Raw genomic sequence first — 26,664 nt, forward strand, 5'->3', positions numbered from 1 at the left:
GCCGGGCTGCGCGGGGCCGGAGCCAGGAGCGGGGAGGGGGGCCGCAGCCCCTCGGCCGCCCCCCACCCTGCAGCCCCACGGGGCCTGGGGCCCCCCGGCATCGGGCGGCCCGCTGGCACGGCGTGCTGCGTGCCGCCGGCGGGCCGGGGTACCCATCCTGCCGCCGCCAGCGCCAGGAAAGGCCGTTTAAACAGGAAGGCGAGGGGAGCGTGGCAAGAGATCAGCGTGCAGCAGCCGGCGATCAATCACCGCACCCGCCACGGCCGGCGCCCGCTGCGGCGTGCCAAGGCGGCGCCCGCTCCCCCCGCTGCCGCCCCCGCGAGCATCGCTGCAGCTTCCCACGGGCGCAGGAGCCGGGGCACGGCGGCGGCCCCGGCTTTCCCAGCAGCGTGCTGGGGCGGCTGGGGCTCGGTGGCCAGGGGCTTCCCGTGCGCCGTCCCACGCGCTTCCAGCGCGGGAAAGCCGGGGCTCGGCCTCGCAGCGCCGCAGCGCTTTGGGGCGGGCTCTGCCCCCCGGCTGCGGAGCCGCCGTGCCGCAAGAAGACGCGTGCCGTGCTGTGCCATGCCGTGCCAGTGGCCAGTGTATTTGCAGCCCCCAGATCCGAGCGCCCGAATACACGCGCACACACGCGTGCACACGCGGGAAGGGTTGAGTGTCCCAGTCCCGCCGGCGGCAGGGAGGGGAGATGTGGGGAAAACGGGGTGAGAAGCGGTGGGGGGCGGGGGGGGACGGAGAGCTCGGCCCTGGCCCCTCGCGGCCCGGGCCGGGGGACGGTGTGGCCGCGCCGTGCTCGTCGCGGGAAGCGCCGCTCCGGGCCGGTCCCGCTGCTCTGCCGGGGCGTGCGGAGCTCCTCGCCGCAGCTCGCGGTGCGCCAGCTCGGCCGCTAGCCGCTGCGCAGAGGGCAGGGTCAGGCCGGCGGCTCCGGCGCCCAGTGCTGCCCAGCCCCAGCGCCCAGCCCCACTTGGCCCCAGCACCCAGTGCTGCCCAGCCCCAGCGCCCGGTGCTGCTCGGCCCCAGCACCCAGTGCTGCTCGGCCCCAGTGCCCAGCCCCACTTGGCCCCAGCACCCAGTGCTGCTCAGCCCCAGTGCCCAGTGCTGCCCAGCCCCAGCGCCCAGCACCCAGCCCCACTTGGCCCCAGCACCCAGTGCTGCCCAGCCCCAGCGCCCGGTGCTGCTCGGCCCCAGCACCCAGTGCTGCTCGGCCCCAGTGCCCAGCCCCACTTGGCCCCAGCACCCAGTGCTGCCCAGCCCCGGCGCCCGGTGCTGCTCGGCCCCGGCGCGCTGCCTCACCTGGGGTTCCTTGGCGCGGGCGCGTACTGCTCCATGATCTTCCGCACCGAGCGCTGGATCTCCTCCACGTTGATCTTGCCTGGTGGGACAAGAGCGGCGGATGCTGCCGGCGGCGGCGGCGGCGGGCAGCGGCTCCCCGGGGCTCCGGCTGCCGCCCGCACTCACCCGCGTTCTCCGCGATGCCCTGGCTCCTCAGGGCGTCCGCGGGCAGGTAGCCACCCGCGTTCCCGAAGGCTCCCAGCCGGCCGCCGAAGGCCGGGCTCCCCGGCACCCGCGCACCGCCGGCGTCCAGGAAGGCACCCACCTGCGGAGCAGAGCGAGAGGCGGTGGGTGCCCCGGCGCCGGTGCCCGGCCCCGCCGCCGCCCGCGCCCCTGACCTTGTAGCCCATGCAGATGTTGAGCTGCTCCCGGAGGAAGGCGGCCTGCGCCGCCGCCCTGCTCTTCTCCTCCAGGTCCTTGCTGAGCTGCTCCTTCGCCGCCGCCAGCTTCTTCTTTTCTTCCTGGCTGCTCTGGAGCTGCTTCTCGGCGTCCTGCAGCCGCTTGTCCAGGTCCTGCTTGTCCTGGGAGCAGTTCAGCTGGCACTGGGCCACCAGGGAGCTGCACACCGCCTTCCCCACGTACTTGGTGTCGCGCTCCTGCTGCCACTGGAAGAGCTCCTCGGTGCGCTGCACCAGCCAGCCGAGCTGCTCCAGGGCGCTGCTGCAGCTGTAGGGGCTCAGCAGCTCCTTGATCCGCTGGAGGGAGTAGCGGATGTCGGTGCGCAGCGAGACGCACTCCCCCTTCAGCAGCTCCAGCTGGGACCGGGTGGCGTCGCAGCCCGTCCTGGTGGCGAGCAGCTCCCGCTGGCAGCCCTCGCTCTCGCGCGTGACCCTGCTCAGCTCGGCGCCCGCCCTGGCGCACCGCTCCTCCGACTCCCGCTTGGCCAGGGCCAGCTGGTCCCGCTGGCTCTGCAGCGTGGCCTTCTCGGCTGCGCGGGGAGGCGGAGGTCGGGGGCGGCCGCGCGCGCGCGCCGGCCCCGCCGGCCCCCTGCCCCGCGCCGCCGGCCGGCCGCTTACCGTGGCAGCTGGCGTTGATGAGGCTGACGGTCATGTGGCACTCGTTCAGCTTCGTCTTCTCGTAGAAGATGACGGTCGACATTTTCTGCAGCTCGTGCTGGGGGGCAGGCGGAGGGCAGAGGGCTCAGCGCGGCCCCCAACCCCCTGCCCCGGCGCCGGGGCGTTATCCGCGCGCAGGAAGCGGGGCCGGGGCTCGCGAGCCGGGAGAGCCCCCGGGGAGCCCCGCGGCGCCGGCGCGGCGGCGGCCCTGGGGCAGGGGGGGTCTGGTCCCCCCTGGGCCGTGCCGGAGGAGGCTCCGCGGGGAGGGGAGCCGGGGGAGCGGCGCCGGGGCGGCGTGCCGTGCCGCCGGGGCTCACCTCGGTGCCGCGCGACGCCTGGCTGCTGTTGCACTTGTCCAGCTCCCGCTGCACCTTCTGCGCGAGGGCCTGCAGCGCCTGCTTCTCCTTGGCCGTGGCGTTGAGCGCCCGGCTGAGGTTGGCGTTCCTGCCGCTGAGCGTGATGATCTTGCCGTAGCGGTCCTGCACTTGCTGCTCCAGGTGCTGGAGGTGGGTGTCGGTGCCGGCGTGCGCGTTGCCGTACACCATGAAGAGCACCAGCCCCAGGATGATGAGGAACTGGATGAGGGAGGTGAAGAGGAAGACGTACTTCATGTAGAAGCCGCAGTCGCGCTTGGGCACGGCCTCCTTGGCCTCGAGGCCGAACTTGGCCATGGTGTAGCAGCCCTTGTCCATGCCACCGGCGCTCTGCTCCCCCCGGCGCGCCGCAGCCCCTTTCATTGGGGCCGCGCTGGGGTGGAGCTTGCTCCCGCGGCCTCCCCGGCCCCTGTTTATATTGCTCCGTTTAATATTTCCTTCTGCCGGGCTCCTTCCTGCCTCTCCGGATGCCTCGGACCTGCCTGGTTATCGGTGCGGCTTCTGTTTGCGGCGGGGCTATTGTTCGCCGCCGCTAGCGCTAACGGAGCGGGGCGAAGCCCCGGGCGCCGCCGCCCCCCACGCGGGCGCTTCGTCCGGCTCCGCTCGGCCTCTCCGGCCGCCGATCCGCGGCCGCGGCGCCGGGAGCAGCCCGGGCGTTAGCGCCCGCCACGCCGGGCTCCCCCGCACCCGGGCATCGGGCTCGCTGCGCCCGGCGGCCGGCAGCTCGCCGAGACGGCACGTGGAGCCGGGGCGTCCGGAGAGCCGGATGCAGCGCTCCGGGGCGCCTGGTCCTGGCACTGCCCCCGCCGGGGCCGTCCCTGCCAGGCGCATTGCGGCTGGCATGCGCCAGCGAGGGGCAAACCCAGAGCTCGCCAAGGCCCCGGCATCTCCCGGCGGAGGGAAGTACGGGGCTCTCCGGAGGAGGTGCCTGCAGGGTGTTGCATGCAGGGGTGTTGGTGCATGCAGAGTGTTGCGTGCAGGGGTTGCAGCTCCCGGCCAGGACGGCACAGGTCCGCCTGCTCCGCCGCGGTGCCCGTGCTTGCAGCCCGTGAGCCCGACGCTCTCTCCCCTACGACCGCTGCCGCCGCCTGCCCACAGGAGCCCTCGGCCGCCGCGCACGGACGGGCTCGCCGCCGCCGCCGTGCCCGGCACCGCCTTGCAGAGGGCCGCGGGCTGGCGGCGGGGCGGCAGGATGCCCGGCCCGGGGATGTGCTGGGCGGGGGCGTCTCTCTGGGGGGGCCGAGGCGCAGCGCTGACCCCGAAGCAGGGGACCTGGTTTCTGTTTCCTGCCTTCTCGCCAGGCCGAGGCCCCTGGGGGCCGCCGAGTGTCTGCAGTGGTCGGGATGGTGTCAGTCCTGAAGCTGTTCTCGGCTACTGCCGTTTCCTTCCTGAGCTGCAAATAACAGGGCTGAGTCACCTCCCCGCTCCGGCGGCCCCGGCGGCCCCGGCCCCGCCGGGGATGCTGCGTGCACCAGCCCCGGCCCCGCAGCTTTGCTCCCCGCTTGCTTGAGCTCACAGCCAGCTCCTCCCTCCCAGCCATGCGGGTGGACCGCAGCGAGGATGAGGAAGGGCTGAAGGCTTCGGCGGGGCGGCAGGAAGGAGCCTGCGGGGTTCACAAGGTGCAGCACGCGCAGAGGGGAGGGCCCCGGGGGCCGGCGCCGTCCAGCGCCGATGCCGTGCAGGCTGCGCCGCCCCTGGGCGCTCACCCGGCTCCGGCTCCGGGCGCGCCGAGCCCTGGGAGCTGCGCTCCCCGGGGCCGGTTTGCCCCAGCCGAGGCACTTTCCCCTCGAAAGCTGCCGGCCAGCGGCTCCCCTGGCTCGGCGCAGCCGCGGGTAACGCGCTGATGGGTTTTGCAGGCTGAGGCCGGATGCTCGTGCTCAGACGCTCGCAGCCGGCCTGCCCTCTGCACAGGATATTGTATGGCAGCAGCAGGAAAAATCTGCAGCTTTCCTGGAAAACTTCTGCCTTGGCTTCAAGTGGATCAAAGAATCTGGGAAGCGCCTGGGAAACGGCAGCCTCTGCTAATCCCTCCCCACCCCCTTGGCCAGCCCCCCCCCCCCGGCCCGTGCCGGCCTCTCTGGGGCTGCATCCGCCCCGCCGGCCCCTGGGAGCCTCCGGGGCAGGCGGCAGAGCCCCCGCGCCGGCCGGGCACACAGAGCCAGCTGGCCGGCGCCGGGATGCGCCCGGGGCAGAGCCAGGCTCCTGCCCTTGGCAGCCGCTCGGCGCTGCCTTTGCAGCCGGCAGCAGCCCTGGAATTTGTTTAACTTTGTGACCTCAGGGCCGGGGAGAGCGGTTGGATCCACGGCGCATGGAAACATCCTGGTGGACAGAGCAGCCTTTATTGCACAAATGCCTTCCCGCTTGCAAAGTCTTTCCAGTTCCCGGTGCTTACTGAGAGCACCGCGGCCAATGCACAGGGGCAGAAAGCAGAGCACGGAGGAAGAGCGCGGAGCAGGCAGGCAGCGGCGCCGGCGCCCCGCAGCCGGCGGAGGGAGTCATCCCGCAGCCAGCAAAGAGCGTTTCCGCTGGCTGAAACCCCCTGCCCAGGCGCGTGTGCCGGCTGCGCCGCTGCCGCGGGGAAAGCGGGCGCAGGCGGCGCGGCCGGGAGCTGCTGGCGCTGCCGCAGAGGGGCCGGGGCCGGGGCCGGTGTGGAGGGCCGCGGTGGCACCAGGAGCAGGCGCGCCGTGGGGCGGCCGCCGCCCCCGGGCTCCCAGCCCCGCTCTCGCACCGGAGCCACTGCCGCCGCGCCGGTGCCGGCACCATCCCGCAGCTGCAGCCGTTCTGGGGCTGGGGGGGCCTGTCCCACGGCGGAGCCCCCACCGCCGAGCGCCCGGCCGGGGCTTCAACCCTTCCTGCAAAAGAGGGGGGAGCGGTGAGCGGGTCCCGGGGGCTGCCGGTGTCGGGGCCGCCTCGGGCTGCCGACACCGGTGCCGAAGGGGCACGAGGGCACATGCACACGGGTGCGGGACACAAGCACGTGCGGGGCACAGGCACACATGTGCAGGGCACAGGCACACGCATGTGGGGCACGTGCACGTGTGCAGGGCACAGGCACATGCATGCAGGGCATGTGCACACACGTGGGGCACGTGCACACACGTACAGAGCACATGCATGTGGGGCATGTGCACACGTGTGCAGGGCACACGCACGAGGCCCCCCGGGGGGGGGTGGGACGGGCAGACAGGGAGAGGAGGCAGCGCCCGGCGCTGTACCGGCGAGGGGGGCACCTGCGCCCGGCCGGGCAGGAGCTCAGCCGCCGCTGCAGGGCTTCGACCTTGGCCGCGTAGTCCCGGCTGCGGGGAGAGCGGGGGCGCGTTACGGGGGGGCTCCAGTCCCACCGCCCACAGGGCTGGAGGCTCCAGGGCGGGCGGTGGCGGAGCGGGGCCGGGGGCGCCAGCGGGGGTCCTTACAGGCTGCCCTGGAGCCGGCGCTGCCCGGCTTCGCAGCGCTCCCCGCGGTCCCGCAGCGCCCGCCGCTGCTCCGTGGCCTCCGCCAGCCGCCGCTGCAGCCCCCGCGCCTCCTCCTGGCTCCGCGTCAGCTCCTCTGCGGGACGAAGGGCACCGCGGGGCTGAGCCGGGTGCTGGGGGAGCCCGGGGTCCCCCCCCCGCCGCCGCCGCCGGGGTCCCGCGCGGCGCCCACCTCGCAGCGCCGCGGTGCTGCCGGCCAGCTCGGCCCCTTCGCGCCGCAGCGCCCGCACCTGGCTCCGCAGCGCCGCCGCCTCGCCGCCCAGCGCGGCCTGCCGAAGAGGGGGGGGGACACGCCGCGGTGAGCGCGGCGCCGCCGGGCTGCCGGCACCTCCGCGGCCTCCTCCCCGCTCCGGCCGCGGCTCGCTCATCCTCACCGGCTCCTCGCCATGTGTCCGTCCCCCCCAGCACCGACCGGCCTCGGCGGCGGGTGGCGGGGGGGGTCCCGGGGCCACAGGCACATGCCTGTGCATGCAGGGCATGCACGCACACACGTGGGGCACGGGCCCGTGCACGCAGGGCATGCACACACATGCACGTGTCTGTGCACGCAGGGCACGCGCGCACACACATGGGGCACAGGCCCGTGCACGCAGGGCATGCACACACATGCACGTGTCTGTGCACGCAGGGCACGCGCGCACACACATGGGGCACGGGCCCGTGCACGCGGGGCACGTGTGCACACATGTGGGGCACGGGCCCATGCACGTGGGGCATGCACACACATGTGGGGGCACGTGCATGTGCATGCAGGCGGCTGGCGAGGGGCAGATCCCTCCTCCCCGGAGGGAAGGGTGCGTGCGGGCGCAGTCGGGGTGGCCCAGGCGCCCCGAAATGCCGTGAAGCTGGAGCGGATTTTTTCCCCGGGCCATCGTGGGGCCGGAAGAGCGTGGGAGGGAAAGCAGAGCGCCGGCTCTTCCTCCGGGCTCGGAGCGCGGCGGCCAGGCCAGGCCCTTTTCCCGGCTGCATCTGCAACTAAAAATACCGCGGAGGAGAGAAACGGCAGCTCCGCACCGGGCTCCGGCCCCCGCCGCCGCTCGCAGGGGGGGTAATTACACGGTGCGGAGCGGCGCGGCTCCGGCGCCGCCAGGAATAGCTGCTGCCGCCGGGGCGGTGCCCGGAGCCGGCTCGGCCCTGGCAGCGCTCGCGGGACCGGGGGCAGCAAGGGGCTCGGCGGGAAGGCGGCCGCGCGCCCCGCTCCCCGCGCGCCCCGGCTGCCTCCCTCTGCCCCCCGGCCGGCTCCGAGGCGGGGAGCGAGACCCGCGCGGGACCTACCGCGTGCTCCCTGCAGGACGCCAGGCTGGCGTTGAGCTGCTCGCCGGCGCCGCGGGTCTCGGCCAGCAGCCGCCGCAGCTCTTCCTCCTTGCGGGCGCCGTCGGCCGCCGCGCGCCGCAGCCGGGCTCGCTCCTGCTCCAGCTCGGCCACGCGGCCGCCCAGCTCCCGGCTCGCGTTGGCCGCCCGCTCCCGGCAGCCCTGCAGCTTGCGCAGCGCCTCCGAGCGCCACACCAGCACCGCCACCGCCACCGTCACCGCCGCCACCAGCACCAGCAGCGCCGCGCACAGCCCCAGCGCCTTCAGGGTGGCCTTGGGCACCGAGGGGTCCATGCTTGGGGGAGGTGGGGGGGACGCGCGGGGCCGCTCGCCCGCTCCGGCGGCTGCCGCCCGCGGTGTGCCGGCGGCCCCGCGGCGTGCCGGCGGCCCCGCGGCGCCTGGGCGGCTCTAATCACCGCGCGTGGGCTTCTGCTCAGCAGACACCGCTTTGGGCTGTGGTTTCTCGCAGGTCGCAGCCCATCGCAGACGTTGTTTGTGTTGGAGGCGGCTCGGCCCGTGCCGCCCGCCCCGCGCTCGCCGGCCCCAGCGCCCGCAGCGGATGCCGGGGTGGGGGGAAGCTGCGCCGCGGGCTCGCGGGACGGGGCCGCCCCCGGCTCAGCTGCTCCTGCGACCGTCCCGCGCTGCGCTGAGCCTTGGCGCTTGCAGGCATCCGCGCAGGCCCCCCAGCAGGCTGGGGGCTCTGGGTCCCGAAGAGGGGCTGGAGCAACCAAACACCGCTTTGGTTTTTCCCGAGGTTTTATTAGGTTAAATCCTAGCAAACCGCGGCGTGCCCGAGGCCCCCGCCGTGCGCGGCACAACCAGCCAGCGGTCCGCAGCCGGAATCAAACCGTGTCGCCCGGAGGCTGCGGCGGCGAAGGGCCCGGGCGGCCGCGGGGGCGAGAGGCGTCCCGGCGCAGCCGCGGGCGGAGGCGAGCCGCAGGCTGGGCCGGGGGCTCCCGGAGCCGGCGCTCCCCGAGCCGCCGCCGCTCCGGACGGGGACGGTCCCTCCTCAGCCCAGCTCGGGGGCCGAGCACGAGCCGCCTGGGCTCAGAGGAGCAGCGTCGCTGCGAGGGCCGCGGCCGGGAGGCTCAGGCGCGCGGCCAGGCTGCCCGCTGCCAGCTGGCTCCCGCTCGACCTCTGGCTCTGCAGGAACTGGACCGTGTGCAGCAGGTTCCAGATCTGCGACTCGAGACTGCTCCTGGAGGGGGACGGGGGGAGCTGGTGACGGACGGCGGGGACGGGGACGGGGCTTGAGGGACGCGGGTCTCACCTGCCCTTCTGCACGTCCTCCAGCTGCTGCCTTTGCTGCTCCAAATCCTCCTTGAGCATGTTGTTCGCCTCTGGGGAGGCGAGAGCGGCCGGCTCGGCACGGCCCAGGGGATGGGGGCAGCATGGACCAGGGGACGGGGCCAGCACGGATCAGGGGACAGGGCCGGCATGGATCAGGGGACGGGGCCAGCACGGGTCAGGGGACAGGGCTGGCACGGACCAGGGGACGGGGCCAGCACAGATCAGGGGACGGGGCCAGCACGGATCAGGGGACAGGGCTGGCACGGATCAGGGGATGGGGCCGGCACGGACCATAGAATGGGGACCAGTATGGATCAGGGGATGGGGCCAGCATGGATCAGGGAACGGGGCCGGCACGGATCAGGGGACAGGGCCGGCATGGACCAGGGGATGGGGCCAGCACGGACCAGGGAATGGGGACCAGTATGGATCAGGGGATGGGGCCAGCACGGATCAGGGGACAAGGCTGGCACGGATCAGGGAATGGGGACCAGCATGGATCAGGGGACAGGCCAGCACAGACCAGGGGATGGGACCAGCATGGATCAGGGGACAGGGCCAGCATGGCCCAGGGGACGGGGGCAGCATGGATCAGGGGACGGGGCCAGCACGGACCAGGGGATGGGGGCAGCATGGATCAGGGGACAGGACCAGCATGGACCAGGGGATGGGGACCAGCATGGATCAGGGAACGGGGCCAGCATGGACCAGGGAATGGGGGCCAGCATGGATCAGGGGACAGGCCAGCACAGACCAGGGGATGGGACCAGCATGGATCAGGGGACAGGGCCATCATGGCCCAGGGGACGGGGGCAGCATGGATCAGGGGACGGGGCCAGCACGGACCAGGGGATGGGGGCCAGCATGGATCAGGGGACAGGACCAGCATGGACCAGGGGATGGGACCAGCATGGATCAGGGAACGGGGCCAGCACAGACCAGGGGATGGGACCAACATGGCCCAGGGGATGGGATCAGCACAGACCAGGGGATGGGACCAACATGGATCAGGGAACGGGGCCAGCATGGACCAGGGAACAGGGATCAGTGCAATCCAGGGGATGGGGATCTGTCTGGCTTAGGCAATTGGCACACCCCAGGGAACGGGACCTGGGTGTCCCCGGGTCGTTACCCATGCCCTGCGCCCCGGCACGCAGCTCGCCCCATCCTGCCTGCCCATGCTCCCTGCCCCGGCGCTCACCCTGCAGCGAGGCCATCTTGGCCCCCTGCTCCGATCCCTGGCGCTGCAGGAGCTCCAGCGCCTGCTCCAGGGCCGTGACGTCCCTCTGCAAGGTGTCCTGTGGGGGCACGGGGAGAGGAGGGAAGCGCCGCTGCCGGGGGCTGCGGTTCAGACCCCGAGGCGCCCTGGCCCTAGGGAAACGCCCGGCCACCGCAGAGCAGCTGGGGCAGCAGCCGCCCGGGTGCCTACCAGCCGCGTCGTGCAGGTGTCCCACCGCCCGTGGGCCTCCTCCAGGGACTGCTTGACGCTGCCCAGCTCCGTCTGCAGCACCGCCACCTGCTCCATCGCCTGCTCCCACCTGGCCCGCTGCGTCTCCAGCCAGGCCAGGGTGCCGTTCGCCGCGCAGCCCTGGCACTGCGCCGGCTCCCGCTCCGCCGCCGGCAGGCAGAATGCCAGGGTGAGGGCTACCAGCAGGAGCGCTGCGGCCGTCCCGCCGGCGAGCACCACGTAACTCTTGTAGACTCGCATCCCTTCTGGGAGACCCATAGACTTGCCTGGGCAAAAAGCGTCTCCCGGACAGGAGCTCTGGGAGGTGCCTGAAACACTCTTGCAGAAGCAGTTGTTTCGTTTCCCCGATAATGGGACTTTCCAGGAAATCATGTGATTTGAGACAGTTCTGCTGCAAGGGGCTGCCTGTCCCGAGCGAGGACACAACCTGCCCTGGCCTTGGCCGCGGTGAGCGGGGCAGTGGGGCCCCGCCGAGCCGGGGGCTGCAGGCCGGCAGCGTGGTGAGCGGGGCTGTGCGGGGGGCAGAGCATCCCCCAGGATCCGTACCCCAGCGATGGGGTACCCAGGAGATGGGGTAAGTCGAGTATGTGGTACCCAAGGTACGGTGTATTGGGGTATGGGGCAACCGGCATATCCAGACTGGGGGTACCCAGTCTGTGGGGTACCTGAGATACGGGATATGGGGTACCTGGCATACAGGGGGTACCTTGGTTACGGGGTACCCCTGGTAGGGGGTATCCAGGGATGTGGGGTACCCCACGGTATAGGGTACTTGTGTTATAGGATACCAAAGTATGGGGTACGTGGGGTTATGGGGCACCTAGGGGATGGAGGTAGTGGGGTATGGGATAGCCAGGGTGTGGGGTGCCTGGGGCGTGGGGTCCCCAGGGTATTGGGTACCCAGGGTACAGGGGACACAGGGTGCAGGGTACCTGGGGCGTGGGGTCCCCAGGGTATCAGGTACCCGGGGTACAGGGGACGTGGGGTGTGGGGTACCTGGGGCGTGGGGTCCCCAGGGTATTGGGTCCCCAGGGCATGGGGTACCTGGGGTATGGGGGACGCGGGGTGCAGGGTACCTGGGGCGTGGGGGTCCCCAGGGTATCGAGTCCCCAGGGCATGGGGTACCCGGGGTATGGGGGACGCGGGGTGCAGGGTACCTGGGGCGTGGGGTCCCCAGGGTATCGGGTCCCCAGGGCATGGGGTACCCGGGGTACAGGGGACACAGGGTGCAGGGTACCTGGGGCGTGGGGTCCCCAGGGTATCGGGTCCCCAGGGCATGGGGTACCCGGGGTAGGGGGACACGGGGTGCGGGGTCCTCAGGGCATGGCTTAGCCGGGGCGGCAGGTACCGGTGCTGGCGCCGGCGCAGCGTGCTCTGAGGCAGGGCCAGCTGCGAGGCCGGTGCTCTGCGGCGTCTTTCACACTTCCCCGCCGACGTTTCTGGGCACGGCGGCGAGCGGCGCCCGCGCGGTCAGCGGCAGCGCTTCCCTCGCCCCGGCGAAATACCTCGGGGCGGCCACGGCGGCAGCGGGAAAGCTCGAGGGGCCGCGGGGCAGCCCCTCGCCGCCGCTGCCCGCGGGGATCCCCGGCCCCGGGACCCGGCGCCGCTCGTCGCCCTCGGGGTCCCAGCGTGGCCCCGGCCGCGCCGGCGGCGAGCGCCGAGTCCCAGCGGGGCGGCGGGGCCGGCGGCCACCGACTCACCTTTCCTCCCTCCGTCTCCTAAAAATAGCTGCTCCAGCTGTTATTTTTATTCTGCTGCTCCATGTGATTAAAAAAAAAAAGAAATCCCAGTGGCTGTGAAATGAGAAACACACAAAATATTTACCAAACTTCCAGTTTTGAGTCAGATTTTCAACATCTGGAGAATTGAGAGGCGCTGGCGGATTCGGCGAGCTGTCATCGTAAAATCTTTAAATACGTTGTTATTGTTATTTATGGTCTGGATCCTGGGGACGAGCGGGGGCCAGCAGCTTCAAAAATAGATTTAAAAAAGGGGAAGGGATGTTTTTTCCAGAACCAGCTCCCTTCAGCAGCGTTCCTTTGAACACTGAGATTTTAAGATGCGGCTCTCAAAATATATCTAAAAAGCAACGGTGGGAGGAGTGCGTGCCGCAAAGCCTCGTCTCCCTTCCCGCCGGTGTACCCGGTAAAACGTTTCCGGGGCCGCGCTCGGAAGGAAAGCGGGATCTCGGCTCGCCCCCGGGGCCGGCGGCTCCGTGCGAGGCTGCGGCACGGGGATGCGGCCGTGCCGTTTATCCTGCTTTTCCCCCTTGCTCCCTGCCGCAGCGGAGCGGTGCTGGGCGCCCGGGAAGAGCCAGGGCTCCTCTCCCCTCCGTCACCCCCTAAATCCTGGCTCCAGACGCTCCCTGCAACGGAGCGGTTGAACAGCCGCGCCGCTAAATGCCCGGCGCTGCCGGCGGCGGGTCCGGCCGCCGTGGTGCGGCGCCAGCCCCGCAGCCTCTCCCCTCGCCCGCCGCGCGCAGGGACGCTGCTGTTTTCCTCTCTCCGCGGCCGGTGCGGAGGGAGCGCCGCGAGCGCAGCGGCGTCCCTTGGCCAGACGGCCTGGAATTCGGGAGCTGGAGCCGGCACGGGCTCCGGCATCGCACGGAGCCGGGGAGCTGGCACCGCCGGGGCTGCTGCCGCCCCGGGAGCCTCCGGCGCGGGAAGGGTCCCGGCCCCCCCGGCGCCTGCGCTCCGCTCCGACCCGGCCCGGCACGGAGGAGCTATGCAGCACCCGGGGCTGGGAGCCGGGTGCTGGAGCCCCTGGCAGGACTCGGCCCGTGGGGAGCGGGTGATGGCAGGGGTGGGGGTCCAAACCCCGGGACGGGAGCGATGCCGGGGGCGGTCGGGCAAGGGGAGCCGCGGGAGGGGGGCGGCGCGGGGAGCGGGAGGCCGCCAGGGCTCCGAGCGCCTGCTTTTCCCTTTCATCCCCTGCCCGCGCCTGTTCCCTCGCAGCCTGAAACGTGGGCTTCGCTCCTATTCCGGGCTGGCGTTCTGGATGGCTTCTTTTATTATTTCAATTTAAGCGCTGTCATTACATTTTCCATTATTAAAGGCAAAGAAAAGAAAAAAAAAAAAAAAAAAAAAAAAAAAAAGCCGCGTGAGCTGCTGCTCTTTCCCCAGTCGCTTTCCAGCCCGTGGCTGATGCTCGGAGCAGCCTCTGCTCCCGGCCAGCCCCGGGACGTGTGCGCGGCCGAGGGCGCCCGCGGCCCTGCTGCAGCAAACCGCGGCGGGGGGGGGGGCCGGGGCGGCGGGTCGGGGCGCGCGGGCGCCCGGCGGGGAGCAGCCCGGGAGCCCCCCGGCCGCGCAGGGACGGGCCGGAGCGGGCGGCTGCCGCCGGCGGCTCCATTTACGTTGGGCTCGGGCCATCCCTAATTGCTGGCGGGGCCGGGAGCTGGTTTCTCGCTCCTTTTTCCCTTCCCCGGTTTGTTATTCTGTTTTGGACAGCGTTCGGAGGTAACGAGAAGCAGCTGGGCCCGTCTGAGCACCAGCGCCGCTCCGGACGCCCCCGGCCTGCGTTTCTCATCAGGGCTGCGCCGCGCTGCCGGGAGCCCGCGGCTCCCTCGCCCCCGCGCCGGCCCCGGGCGCCGGGGGCTGCCGGCCGGAGCCCCTTCGCCCCCGGCGCTCCCGCCCCGCGGCAGCAGCCCCGCAGCTCTCGCTCGGCTCGGAGAGCTTCTCGCGCCGGCCGCCGTCGTCCCACCCGCCCATCCCGCCGCTCCGCCACGAGCCTTGCTCGTGCCGGGGGGGGGGGTTCGGGAGGGGAAGGAAAGGAGGGTTTTGAGCCCCAGACCCTGCAGAAAACCCCTCCGGGCTCTCCCTCCTCCTCCGGCCCGGAGCGGGGTGCCGGGGCCAGGAGCCGCCTGCTCCCGGCAGCCCCCCGCCGCGCCGGAGCCGCGCGCCGGCGCTTTCTGCTAGCAATTAGGTGAACCCGAGGCAAAGCCGTCCCAGCTGGCGGCTTGGCCGGGTGGGCGGTAATCAGCCCCGGACTGCGAGGTTCGGCACCGCCTGGAAGCCGGCGACCTCCGGGGGGCCGGGGGCTATTTTGGTACCTGCTGACGCATGAGCTCAGAGCTGCAGCATGTGGGTGGGGTGCAGGGCCGGGCGGCCTCCAGGAGCCCCGCGGGCCGCGGCCCCCAGCCCAGCCCTGGCCCCGGGCGGCTTCCCAGGCCCCACACCCAGCACGAGCCACCCCGGTGGGTCCGGGGCTGCATCCTCCCCCCCCCCATCTCCCCATGCAACCTGCCCCCAGTGTGTCCGGGACTGCACACACCCCCCCCCCCCGCTCCCCCTACAACCTGCCCCCAGTGTGTCCGGGGCTGCATCCTCCCCCCTCCCCCCGGTCTCCCCATGCAACCCTCCCCCAGTGTGTCCGGGGCTGCACCCCCCCCCCCATCTCCCCATGCAACCCTCCCCCAGTGTGTCCGGGGCTGCACCCCCCCCCCATCTCCCCATGCAACCCTCCCCCAGTGTGTCCGGGGCTGCACCCCCCCCCCATCTCCCCATGCAACCTGCCCCCAGTGTGTCCGGGGCTGCATCCTCCCCCCCCCCCCCAAGCTCCCCGTACAACCTGCCCCCAGTGTGTCCGGGGCTGCATCCCCCCCCCCCCCCAGCTCCCCGTACAACCTGCCCCCAGTGAGCCCCTACACCCATTGCCCTGCTCCGGTGGCTCAGGTGCCCCCGCTGTCCCCTCTCCCCCCTGGCTCTGCCCCTGCTCCCTGCCCCCTCCACCACCCACGCTGCCGCCTTCGCCCCTCGGCTCTGGGGAGCTGCCAGGAGTCAGAATGCAAAGCGCGAGGCGGAGGGGCTGGACGGGGAGGGGTGCTGGCGGGGCGGGAGTGTCTGGGGAGCGCCGTGCCCCGGGCCGGGCCGGGCAGGGGGGGTCCCTCGCAGCCGGGCTCCCTTGGGCGGCGGGATGCTTCTCTGCTGCTCCTCGGGGTTTTTTGAAGCTCTTGGTGGAGAATCGGAGCTGTCGGGAGGAGGGAGGCGCTCGCCCCACGGAGAAGGGGTTGCGACGGGAGCAGGTTGTGTGCACACCCCCCCCCCCCCACCCCGTGCGCGGCCCCGGCAGCTCGCTGCCGAGACGCTGCGGCTGCCCGGGAGTGGTTTGGGGTTTTCCTCCCCCAGGGCTTTCCAGCAGCCGGTTTCCTGCTGCAAGGGCCAAGCAGCGCAGAGGCCCCGGGCGGGAGCCGCGGAGCTGGGGGCGGCAGGGGGGGGGAGCTGCGGGACTCGGGCACGGCCGCACGCGGGGCGGCAGGGACGCATGGACAGCGCTGCCGGGCCGCGGGGCCGAGCCAAGGAGCAACGACACTGCTTTGCCCCGGGTCCCTACGGTCCCCCGCTTGCCCCACAGGCTCTGCTGGCAAACGGGAGACGGGGAGCCCGGACGCCTGGGTCCCTGCAGGGGCTCTACCCGTGTGTCTGGCGGGGGGGGGGGGGGGGGCCTAGCAGTTAGCACAAGTGGCTGCAGACTGGCATGTCCAACCGGCCGCTTGCGGGTTTGTGCTGGTTTCAGCCCCATTTTCGTCCTGACAACTTCAATAGCAGCAGAGCTGTGGTAACTGCTGCTTCCACCCGACCCGTCTTGGGAGCTGCCTCCGACCAAGCCAAGCAGATGGTGGAGAACAATCCTGCCGCTAACGTCCCCAGCCCCGGCCCCCGCTGCCCCCGCGGTCCCCGAGGCACGCGGTGCAGCGTTCCCCGCTGCTCCTCCACGGAGACCCCGGTGCCCGCAGGCTGGAGGCCAGGACATGGCTCCGAGCGGTGGAGGCGGCTCCTAAACCCCTCGGCAGCAGTGGGGACGTGCAGCAGCGGGGACGTGCAGCACTGGGGACGTGCAGCACTGGGGACATGCAGCACTCGCTGGGTGGGAGTGCAGACCGGCGGGTGGGAGTGCACGCCAGCGGGTGGGCGACCCTTGCCAGCTGCCGGGGTCTCTGGGCACGTGGGGACAGGGGGTCGGCTGCTCCTTCCCGTGCATTACCACGGCATCGCCAGGCCCACGTGTCCAGCCTGAGCACTCGCTTCCAGGCCGGAGATGGAGGGGGTCAGGTTTCGGGCTTCAGCTGCTGAAGCACCAAGAGGTGGCTTGGCAAACTGTCCACCTTGTCCCCCCCCCCGGGTGCCCCAGCCCCTTTGATCTGGCAAATGGCAGCATCCAGCATAAGGGCAGAAAAATGCCTTGTCTTGGCCAAACCATATTTTAACAGGGAAACATTGTCCTGCGAGGAGAAGGGGATTTTTTGGACCCATAAACACGGCATGTTCCATTACAGCATGCGCCAGGGAGCGGGATGGGTGGGAGGGGGCGCGGGACCACAGCCCGGCTGCCAGACGCGCGGAGCCGGCAGCCGCTGCTTCTCCGGCTCCATCCCAAGCGCTCCACAGGGTCCGCGAGCACGGAGAGACTTTCGCAGATCTTTGCAAAAAGTGCTCAGACCCCGCCCCCCCCCCCCCCGGGGGGTATTGCAAATCGCCCCGAGACTGCTGGGGACCCTCCTGCCTGTTTACCCTCCGCTGGACAGACGCACAGACACCCTGCCCAGGCTGTTCCTCCCCCCCCCTGCAAGCTATTGCAGCCCTGGGTGTGGGGAAGTGGGGTGCCCTCGCACGGCGCCCCAGAGACGGCTCAGCCCCCCCCCCCCCGGCCCGGGCTGCCCCGTGCCCCCCAGGCACCACGGGAGCACCGACCCCCACGGCCACACGTGTCTGACACAACCGTGTATTGCTAATAAATACCGTACAAAGCCGCAGGACCGCGGGGGCGCGCCGGCCCCGGCTCTCGCCCCCGCGCTGCCCACGCCGCGGCCGAAGGCCGTACCCTGCCGGAAAGCGGGGTGAAGAATGGGGTTTTTTTCCTTTTCTTTTCTTTCTTTTCTTTGCCTGTGGGCGCCAGGCATCGGGGGCTCGCCGGGGCGCCGCCGCGACCCTCGCCTCGCTGGCACCACGCGGGCAGCCGGGAGGAAGCGCAAAACCAAAAAAAGGGCCGTTTGAGCCGAATCCTTGGGTTGGTCCTTTTTTTTTTTTTTTTTTTTTTTTCCTCTTTTTTCCCCCCTTTCCAAAGATTCTGCGTCACCGCGCGGCGGGGAGCCCCCGCCCGGGCCGCCGCCGCGGCGCCCCCCGCCCGCCCCGCTGCGCCGAGCGCCGGGCCGCGGGTCCTTCCCAGTTTCCCGGGAAATCGCCTGTGTGATCCCACCCCCACCCCTTTCCCCCCCCCCTTTTTTTAATACCCCCGCGGGGTCCCGGCGCCGCCCGGAGCAGGGTCCCTCCGCGGGGCCGCTGCCCGCCAGGCGCGTCCCGCCTTGCAGCCCCCTCCCCGCGCCCCCGGGCGGGCGGGCGGGCGGGGGGGGAAGGGGCAGGGCCGAGGGGGCGGCCCGGGGGGCGGGGGCGGCCCGGGGGGTGGGGGCGGCCCGGGGGGGGGGCGCTCAGAGCGGTGCCCGGCTCCTCCGGCGGCCGCCGGCTCCGCGCCGCGCCGGGGCTCGCCAGCCGGAGGAGAAGTCCGTCACCTCGGGGGGAGCCCGGCGCTGCTCGCTGGCGCCCATCTCGCGCCGGATCTCGGCCAGCGCCTCGGCCGGCTCCGTCAGCAGGCGCTGGAAGAAGCTCTCCCGCGTCACCGGCCGCTCCTGGCACGAGAAGGTCACGGCCGTGCCCACGGCGGACTTCATCTCCCGCGAGAAGCCGTCCGAGGTGCCGTCGAAGCAGCGGCCGATGGCGATCTCCTTGGCCAGCCGCGGGTTCTGGTCTGTGACCGTGTAGATGCCGTAGTTGTGCCCCAGCGGGTCGACGGGCGCCAGCATGGTGAAGGCAGCCGTGTTGTTGTTCTCGGCCACCGGCGGGTGACGGGCCAGGTACTCGCGCAGGAGGCTGTTGACGGCCGTGCGGCGGCAGCTGCCCTGGGGGACGACGGAGACCAAGGTGCGGTCCACGAGGCTCTGGTCGAAGAGCATCCCGCTGCACTTGAACTCCACGCAGGCGCCCGAGCTGTTCTCCAACAGCGTGTCCCGCACGCTGCGGGTGTCGCGCAAGCCGTAGAGCTGCCCGCGGGTGCGCGGGTGGCTGCCGCCCACGTTGCGGGACCGCACCATGTACTCCTGCGGCCCCTCGATCTGCACCTTGATGAAGCATGCCCGGAACTCCTGCGGGTTGGGCCACCACGACAGGTAGTCTCCTGTCCAGGACGTCAGGTCGCTCTCCTTGAAAGGCACCACGTTGTACTCGTACTTGTCCACCTCCACGCGGTAGAAGCGGAAGTGGTTGGCACTGGCCGGCGCCTCCTCGCACTCCTTGAGGCTGCGGTAGGGGTAGACGGGCCCGTTGGTCTCGTCGATGTTGTTGGGGTCGGGCTTGGCCACGTTGATCTGGAAGGCCGTCTTCTTGAAGCTGGGGTCGTCGTGGTCCAGCCGGCGGTAGCCCAGCTTGTTCAAGTAGGGCTGGGACACCCCCACGGCGGTGGGGTTGAGCCGGGGGCTGGAGGGCACGGCCTCGAGCTCCTCCCCGCCCAGCGTGGCGGTGAGATAGGCCGAGTAGGCGTCGGGGCGCTCGCCGTTGCAGAAGGCGGGCAGGCAGGCGCCGTTGGGCCCCGTGACGACGCTGTCGAAGCGTCCCCAGGCCCGGGGGTTGGTGGGGTAGCCGGGCTGGGGCTCCAGGTTGATGAGGTTGATGACCACTCCTTCTAGCTGCTCGTAGGGGTTGAACTTCTCGTTGCTGTAAGCCCTGACCTTGACGAAGCAGCGGCGGTTCTCCGGCACGTCCAGGTTGAAGAGACGCCTCTCCCGGATCTCCATGTTCCCGATGAGGAATGTCCTGTCCTCCCTCTTTCCCCTCTTCTCCTTGGCCAGGCGGAAGACACCTTCCTCCTCCCATAAGCCTGTCTCTGGGTTCAAGGACCACAGCTTCATCTTCTGCAGGTGCTCCGGCATCCTGATCTGCTCTGCGTCCACCCGCACCTCCACCGGGCCTGTCTGCAGCACCTCGTTGGACTCCCCTTCCCGCAAGTCCACCGCAAACATGCCGTAGGTCCGCAGGGGGATGATCTCCCCCTCAGCGTTGGCAAAACTGAGGTCACTGGAGGCAGCGCCAGCTGTCGAAATGTCCCTTGGGTCCAGGAAGGTGACGCTGGCTTTGACCGTGCCCTTGAAGACCTCCCCGGAGGAGCGGAGGAAGGCGCCGGCAGGAATGACGAGCTCTGCAATGGGCTCCTGGCCGCTCACCTCCCCCAGCGGGATGGTGTTGGTCCTGCTGGCGTCCAAGTCCACCGGCTCCTTCTTCCGCATCATCTTGATGTCCTGGTAAACGGTGCCGCCTCGGCTGTTGAAGGGCAGGACCTTGACGGCATCCACAAACCTCTGCTGCCGGTCCACGAAACGGGCCACCAGGCGCTGCGTGTCCGGCGGCACCTCGATGGTGAAGGAGCCCTTGTAGCCGGTGAAGCCGATCTTCTTCTTGCCCAGGAAGATCTGGCCGAAGCGCAGGGGCTCCCCGGTGTCGGCTGCCGTCACGCGTCCTTGCACCAGGATGCGGGGCTGGGCGCAGGGCCCGCAGCCGCACTCGGCCACCACCTTGATGGGCAGCAGGTAGCCGGAGCACTGGACCTCCCGCGTCTCCATGCGCCGGACCCCGCAGCAGCGCCGCGCGCCCTCCGCGCACCGCGGCTCCTCGGCCGGGCTGCCGGCGCACGGCGTCGGGGGGCAGTGGCCCACGTCGTAGTAGCGGGATCCCGCTGCGTCCCGGCGGCACTCGCCGGGCAGCTTGACGAGGTTCGGCTCGGGCTCGGGCTTGCAGCTCTGCTGCCCCGGGGCTGCCGGCGACGGTGGGAGAGACGCGGCTTGAGGCGGGGGGGGGGGGGGAGCGTCCCCGCCACGTGCAGCGCCGCGCGCCCAACCTGCCGCTCCCCCCCCCCACCCAGGGCAAGGTGTGACGACCCCCCCCCCTTCCCGGTGCTGAACCCACCTAGGTGCAGCCACCCCCCCGCGGGCCTCGCAGGGCCCCCGGCGCGCGCCCGCCCCGCTCACCCAGCACGGTGAGCTGCGCCGGGGCGGAGCGGATGGCGCCCGCCTCCGTGCTGGCCTTGCAGTGGTAGGTGCCGGCCTGCGCCGGCGTCAGCCCCCGCAGCGCCAGGCGGCTGCCGTGCTTGTAGACCTTCCTGTCCAGCAGCGTCCCGTTGTGGTACCTGCGGGGACGGGGCGCCGGGGCTCAGCGGGACGCCGCGCCGCCGACCACCCCCCCCTCCCCGGTGCAGCCCCCTGCCCCGCCGCCTGCCCCCCCCCCCCGGCAGCGCAGCAGCGGGAAGCCCCACGCACCGAGCCCCCGCGCGCCCGCCCCGCGCTCACCAGTAGTATTTGGTGGGCACGGGGGTGCCGGAGGCTTTGCAGCAGAAGGTCGCCCGCTGCCCGGCCAGGCGCACCTTCGCCTGCGGCTGCGTCACCATGTAGGGCTTCTCTGCAGGGAGGAAGGCGGCAGAGGTGCAGCGAGCGGCGGCGCGGTGCCCCCCGGCCCCCCTGGGGCGCGGCATGCAGCGGCGGAGGCGCCCCGGCCCCCGCCGCCCGCCGCGGGCCCCCCCGGCCCCGCGCCGCCGCTCTCACCCAGCCGCTGCAGCACCAGGCGCGTCACCGACAGCCCGGAGCCGTTGGAGACGACGGGCGCCAGCGCCGGGGCGAACTTGTCCAGGTGGGCGCTGACGTTGGCGCCGGCGCCCGGGCAGAGCCCGGCCACGCGGAAACGGCCCCGCGCGTCGCTGCGGGCCAGCAGCGCCGGCGGGCGGCTCTCCAGGAAGACCCGGGCCCCGGGCAGCGGCGCTCCGGCGGCCGAGACCACGGTGCCGCGCAGCGTGTGCTCCGGGCAGGCTGCGGGAGGGCAGAGCCGTGAGCCGCCGGCGGTGGCGGGGGGCCGCGCGGGGCCGCGGGGCGGCGGGTACCTGGGCAGGGCGAGGGGGGGGCACGTCTGCACCTCGGCGGCGCAGCCCGCGCAGCCCCACTGCTCGGCTTGCTTGCAGCGGTGGCGGCGCTTGCCGGGAGCAGGGGCCCCACGCGCCCCACGGGCCCCACGCGGCCTCTGCGGGCAGGGGTGCCCCGTGGGCTTCAGGGGCCGCGCTGCCTGCCGGAGCCCCCCTGCTCCCCCCCCCTTCCGCCCCGGGCGCGACGAGGGTCCCCAGCCCCGCAGGGAAGCGCGGCCAAACGCAGCCGGCGCCGCAGAGCTCAGCGCGGGAGCCGGCACCTCCGTCTCCTCGGGACCGCGCTCGTTCGGGGGGGCGGGGGGACGCCGGGGTCCGGCTCGTACCTGGGCAGGGGCCGGCGCTGCACGGCCGCCGCTCCACGGCTTTGCCCTTGCACTTGAGCTCCTTGAGCGCGGCGGAGAGCTGGGCGCTGCCGCAGCGGCGCCGGCGGCTCTGGGTGCCGCTGCCGCCGCAGGCGCGCCGCGAGCAGGGGCTCCAGGAGGACCAGTGCGACCAGTAGACGTGCTCTGCGGAGGGCAGGGGCGGCCGCTGCCGGGACGGCACCGGGGCTGGGCGCCGTCGCGGCAGCGGCGTGCCGGCTTCGGAGCCTCCGAGATGCCGGCGGCGGCGGGAGGCAGCGGGCACTCACCCAGCGGGCACAGGAAGCGGATGTGGTAGTTGGAGCAGGTCTTGCCCGGCGGCTGCTCCTTGTTGACGCACCGGAAACCCGTTTTGGGGCTGGAGTGCACGACTTCGCCCACCTCCTCGGGCAGCTCCCACTCGGTGGTGCGCGCCTGCACGGCCACGGGCCGCCGGCACACCCGCCCGCGGTAGTAGAAGCGGATCGCCTCCAGGCTCTCGTAGTCGCCGCCGCCGCCGGGGTGGTCGATGTTGAACCAGGACGTCCACTCGGCACCGCCACCTGGGACGGCGCCAGCCGTGAGCGCCCGGGTGCCGCGGAGCCGCTTGGCGCCGCGCGGCCCCGGGGCCCCGGCGCCCGGCGCGTGGTGCCGGCGCGGCCGTACCTGCCGTGGCCAAGTCCAGGTCGGCTACGTCGGGGGCTGTTTTCCAGGGCTTGCCCGGGCCGCCGCTCTTGGCCGCCTCCGAGTCATTCTCCAGGGACTCTGGCGGGGAAGCGGAGGGCGAGCGCGTCTGCCGCCGGCTCCCGCGGTTGCAGGCTGCGCGTCTGCAAAACGCCGCCTGCGAGCGCACGGTCGCCCGCCGGGAAAGGGTGAAGCAACGCGGCTGGCGTGGAGCCGCCGGAGCCGGGCCGGCCCCGGGCTCACCCCGACCACCGGCTCCCGTGCCGGGGAGCGGCAGGAAACGGGGCTGTAAAATTGCTGCCCCGGGGCACCGACGGGGCCGGGAACGGGTGCTGCGGTGGGGGCTCTGCCCGCGCGGGTGGCCCCTCCTGCCCCCGCTGCCCTGGCTGCTCCGGAGGCCGCCCGTGCCCGTGCCCGTGCCCGTGCCGGTGCCCATCCCCCCGTGCGGTGCTCTGCGGGACTTGCTGGCACAGGGAGCACGCAGGGGCTCGGAGCGGGGAGCGGCACGGGATGCACCGCGGCACCGTGTTGGTGTTGCCCGGGGCTGCTCCGGGTGCAAAGCCTCCCGGGCCAGCGGCCGTGACGGAGCGGGCTGGGAGCCCGTCGGCGGTGCCGGAGCCGCTTGCTCCCGCCGTCCCGTGCTGAAGTGGCGCCGCACGTACCCCGGCTCGCAGCCCTGCGCGTCCCAGACGCGTCCTTCCAAAAAGCAGCTCGCGGAGGGGCCGGGCTCCGGCCGCCGTCGCCGTCCCGGCGCACCGGCCGGGCTGGAGCGGGGCTGCGGGGGGAGGAATTTCCCTGGCGGGAGGGAAGCAGGATCCCAGCGCCGGCGCTGTCCCTCGTAAATCAGCCTTACCTGGAGCGGCGGCGCAGTGCGCGGCGGCGAGGGCCAGCAGGGCCAGCGTCCGCCGGAGCATGCCTGCCGTCGGGCGGGCGCCGGCGGCGGCTCCGAGCGCGACTGCGAGCCCGCCGGCCCCGCACGGCTATATAGGAGGCCTTTCCCGCTCGCGCCAGGAGACGGCAGAAATCGGATCCTGGCACGCGGGGCTCGGCCGGGGCTGGCGCCGTGTCAAGAGGGAAGAGGGAAGGAGCCCTCCCCGGCGAGCCCGGCCGCGCGCTGCCGCTCGCCGTTCCAGCCCGGGAAACTTGAGGGTTTGTTTTGCAAAGCTGCTAAAATTGGATGCGCTGGGGAAGGCGGCTGGGAGGGAAGGGAAAAAGCCCTTCCTCTGAGCTCATGCGGTCGAGGCCGGCCGCGCCGGGGTGCCAGCGCCGCCCTGGCACCGGGCGCTCCTGGGCAAGGCCAGGCTGGCGGCCCCACGTGCGGCGGGGGGTGGCGGGGGTGCTGAGGCCACGCAGGGCTCGCTGCACCCCCGGGCCGGCCGCCCCCCGGGGCGCAGCCCTGCGCTGCAGCGAGCGGGGGGGCCGGGGCGCCCCAATCACCCCAGAGTGGGGCTGTGGGGCAGGGAGGGGGGCAGGTGGCCCCCTCCCGTGGCTCCTGCAGCCACCGCAACCCCCCTCCCACGCCTGGCGCCGTGCCGGGATGGGGCAGCCGTGGGGCTTGGCGGAGCCGCCACCAATTCCTGGGATACCAGGGGAATTAAAGCCCGGGTGGAGGGCGGCCCGTGCACCGCGGCGGCCGGCGCAGCGCACGCGAGGAGCCCCGGGGCCCCCCGACTGCCGGCTCCCCGCAGACCCCCCCAGCAGGGACGGAGCCGGGGCGGCCGGGGGCTCCGGGGCGGCCAGGGGCTCAGCGCCGGGGGCTCGCACGTCCTCCGCCCACCGCGGGGCCCGAAGCACCTGCACCCCGGGGCTGATCCCCCTCCCCCCCGGGGGGGGCACTGGCCGGCCAAGCCCCAGATCCCGCCTCCGCAGCCCCCTGCCCCGCCGTGGCTCTTTTCCAAGCGGGAATCCTCCTCCGGCAGCGGCGCCGCGGGCTCCTGTTTGCTCTTCCCGGCGGGACGCGTGGACGGCGCGGGGGGGCCGGGAAGGTGATGGCAATTCCAGGCCTGGCCCCAGACACCCGGGTGTTTTCAAATTACATCATGTCTCAGTTTGGGGAGTTTGTTATTTACTGTAAATGCCCTGAATGCATCCTCAGAGCTGCAGCCGGGCTGGGGGGGGGGGGGTCCCCGGGGCCGCATCCTGCCCGGGGGGGGCGGGGGGAGCAATGCCCAGGCGGCACGGAGGTGCGCGGGGCGGAGGGGGCGGCCCGGCCCCGCGGTGGCCCCCCAGCACACGGCACCTGCGCGGGGCGGGCGGCGGAGCCCAGCCCCGAGCCCCCCCTTCCCCCCCGCCGCCGCCCGCGGCCTCGCTTAACCGGGAGCAGCCGGGGGCGGTTACGCAGCAGATCCTGCAGAAAGAAAGAGGAATCCGGGCCGGGAGCCGGAGCCGGGGCGGGGGGGGGGGCGGCGGCGGCACGGCCAGCTCGCGGCGGGGCAGAGCCGGCGCGCGGCGAGGTCTGCAGGCGCGGGGAGCCGGCCAGCGCGGGGATTTGAGGTCACATTCCTCCGAGGGAGGCCAAGGTTTCCAACAACAACAGAGCCGGTGGCGGGGGCTCGGGGAGGCCGGGCCGGGCGAGCGCCGCCGCCGCCGCCGGCAGCAGCGTTTCGTGGCATCCCCGGGCTCCCAGCAGAGCCTGGAGAAATGCCAACGTGGCCCGGCGCCGGCACCGGCGCGGGGAGGAGGGGGCGTCCCGGCGCTGCGGGGCGACGTCCCGGCGCGGGCGCTCGGCCGGGCTCCTCGCTTCGCCCGCCGGCGGGTCCCTTCCCTGCCCCGGGAGCCCGGCTCCTTCCGAGCACCACGAGACCCGAGCGGCGCCAGCCGTGCGCCGCCTCCAGCACGCGCGGGACAAAACCTCCTTGCAGCTCCCGGGAATGTCGCAGGCAGGGACAGGGGAGCCCGGGGAAGGGGGATGCCGGGAGACCCCGCCCGACGCCGGAGCCGGGGCACGCGGACGCTCTCCCTGCGCAGCGCCCGGGGCACCCACGGGCTCGGCCCCGAGGGAGGCGGATGCTCCGGAGGAGGATGCTCGGCCCTGAGGGAGGCGGCCGCTCGCTCTGCTCCCCTGGCCGGGGCTTCCCGGAGGGCTGGGGCGTCCGGGTGCCCCGAGGAGCCTGGAGGGGAGAGGCTAGCAGCTGCAGGATCCGCAGAGGCTCCAACACCCAAATATTTCTCCGCCTCGGGTGAACCCAGGGAGGGCAGAAAGCGGCCCAGACAGCTGGAATGGAAAAGCTGAGCCAGGCCGGAGCGGAGCGGCGCTCACCGGTGTCCTGGAGCACAAAGCTGCCCTTGATGCCTGCACACGTCTCTGCTCACTGCCCTGCTTCCTCCTCCTCCTCCTCCTCGCGGCTGGGAGCCCCACGGCCGCCCCCAGGGACCCTCCTGCCGGCATGGACACCACCCTGGGGACACCGTCAGCAGCTCCCCTCCGGGCAGGGCCTCGGACCCCGATTCCACCCTGGGAAAGAACTGAAGGTGCCCGAGGAATGCAAAAACCAACGAGCAGAGGGACGGCCCTGGGAAAGGCTGGCGTGACCCCGGCATCGCCGCGCCGGCGCCTGGCCCGAAGGGCTCGGGGCCCCGGGCAGCTCCCGGCCCTGCACGGTGCTGCGTGCTCGCCCCGGGCCAGGCGAGGGGCGAGAGGAGGGTCCCCGTCCCCGTCCCCATTCCCGGGGCTGCCCTCACCCTGGCGGTGGCCACGGCCCAGCGGTGCCCGCAGAGCTCGACCGGCCGCTGCCGCCTGATCTGCTAATCCTCCAGCGGCTCCTTCTCAACGGCCTCTGCTTTGCTGCCAGAGAGGAGCCGGGAGGACAGGGCGCCCGGGCCGCGATGCCTGCACCCGCTGTCACCCCCCCCCCCGGTGCAGGACTGGCACCCCACAGCACCCCAGGCTGCCGGGCTCGGGGCTGGGCAAGCACACGGCTAGCAGGCTCGGGGCTCGCTGCCCGTGTGGCTAGCAGGCTCAGGACATGTGTGGCCAGCAGCGGCGTGGCCGTGGCTGCGCTTCGCGCGAGGCAGGGCGCCGGCAGCCCGGCGAGCCCGAGGCCTCGGGCGTCACGGAAAGCGGAACAACGCTGCGGTCGTTCCCCCGCTGCCGCCTCCGGGAGCTGGCGGGGTCGGGGCGCTTCCGAAGCGGACGGTCATCGCTCGCGTCTGTTGGCTCAGCCGCGCCGCGGCCGGGGCCGCCGCTCGGCTGTTACTGGAGGGACGGTGAAATCCAGCCCCGGAGAAGCCCGCGGCCCCCGCAGGAGCCGGGCTCTCCGGCTGCGCTCCCGGCGAGATGCTAAAGCCGGCTCCCACGGGCGCTCGGCGTGCGGGGGGGCTGCCCCTTGGCCCCCCAGCCCTGGAGACTCCCCATGGCCAGGCCGTCCCGCCAGACCCTGGGCCCCCCCCGCTCCCTAG

The 26,664-nt window shown here is 72.7% G+C and overlaps 3 protein-coding genes across 3 annotated transcripts; all 3 read right to left on the bottom strand.

Annotated features, from left to right (window-relative positions):
• Positions 1-552: 552 nt before the first annotated feature.
• On the bottom strand, positions 553-3,182 carry PLVAP (plasmalemma vesicle associated protein). Its single transcript, XM_062596177.1, has 6 exons — positions 2,702-3,182; positions 2,346-2,442; positions 1,668-2,257; positions 1,456-1,594; positions 1,291-1,369; positions 553-890 (listed from the first exon to the last, which is right to left on the bottom strand). Exons 1-6 carry the CDS (start codon positions 3,119-3,121, stop codon positions 884-886), a joined length of 1,332 nt encoding a protein of 443 aa, XP_062452161.1. The 5' UTR covers positions 3,122-3,182; the 3' UTR covers positions 553-883.
• A 5,095-nt stretch (positions 3,183-8,277) lies between these two features.
• On the bottom strand, positions 8,278-10,656 carry LOC134151570 (uncharacterized). The gene is made up of 4 exons (XM_062596222.1): positions 10,259-10,656; positions 10,031-10,127; positions 8,810-8,879; positions 8,278-8,737 (listed from the first exon to the last, which is right to left on the bottom strand). The coding sequence occupies exons 1-4, from the start codon at positions 10,553-10,555 to the stop codon at positions 8,587-8,589; spliced, it is 615 nt and encodes a 204-aa protein (XP_062452206.1). The 5' UTR covers positions 10,556-10,656; the 3' UTR covers positions 8,278-8,586.
• A 7,061-nt stretch (positions 10,657-17,717) lies between these two features.
• CILP2 (cartilage intermediate layer protein 2) lies at positions 17,718-23,180 on the bottom strand. Its single transcript, XM_062596571.1, is given in 11 exon segments — positions 17,718-20,089; positions 20,304-20,461; positions 20,622-20,730; positions 20,874-21,134; positions 21,206-21,224; positions 21,226-21,295; positions 21,297-21,342; positions 21,568-21,750; positions 21,873-22,145; positions 22,249-22,347; positions 23,120-23,180. Coding segments are annotated over 11 exon segments (3,651 nt in total).
• Between the last annotated feature and the right edge of the window lie 3,484 nt (positions 23,181-26,664).

This window comes from Rhea pennata, chromosome 27 (assembly GCF_028389875.1).
Source record: "Rhea pennata isolate bPtePen1 chromosome 27, bPtePen1.pri, whole genome shotgun sequence".
NCBI classification, from domain to species: domain Eukaryota; kingdom Metazoa; phylum Chordata; class Aves; order Rheiformes; family Rheidae; genus Rhea; species Rhea pennata.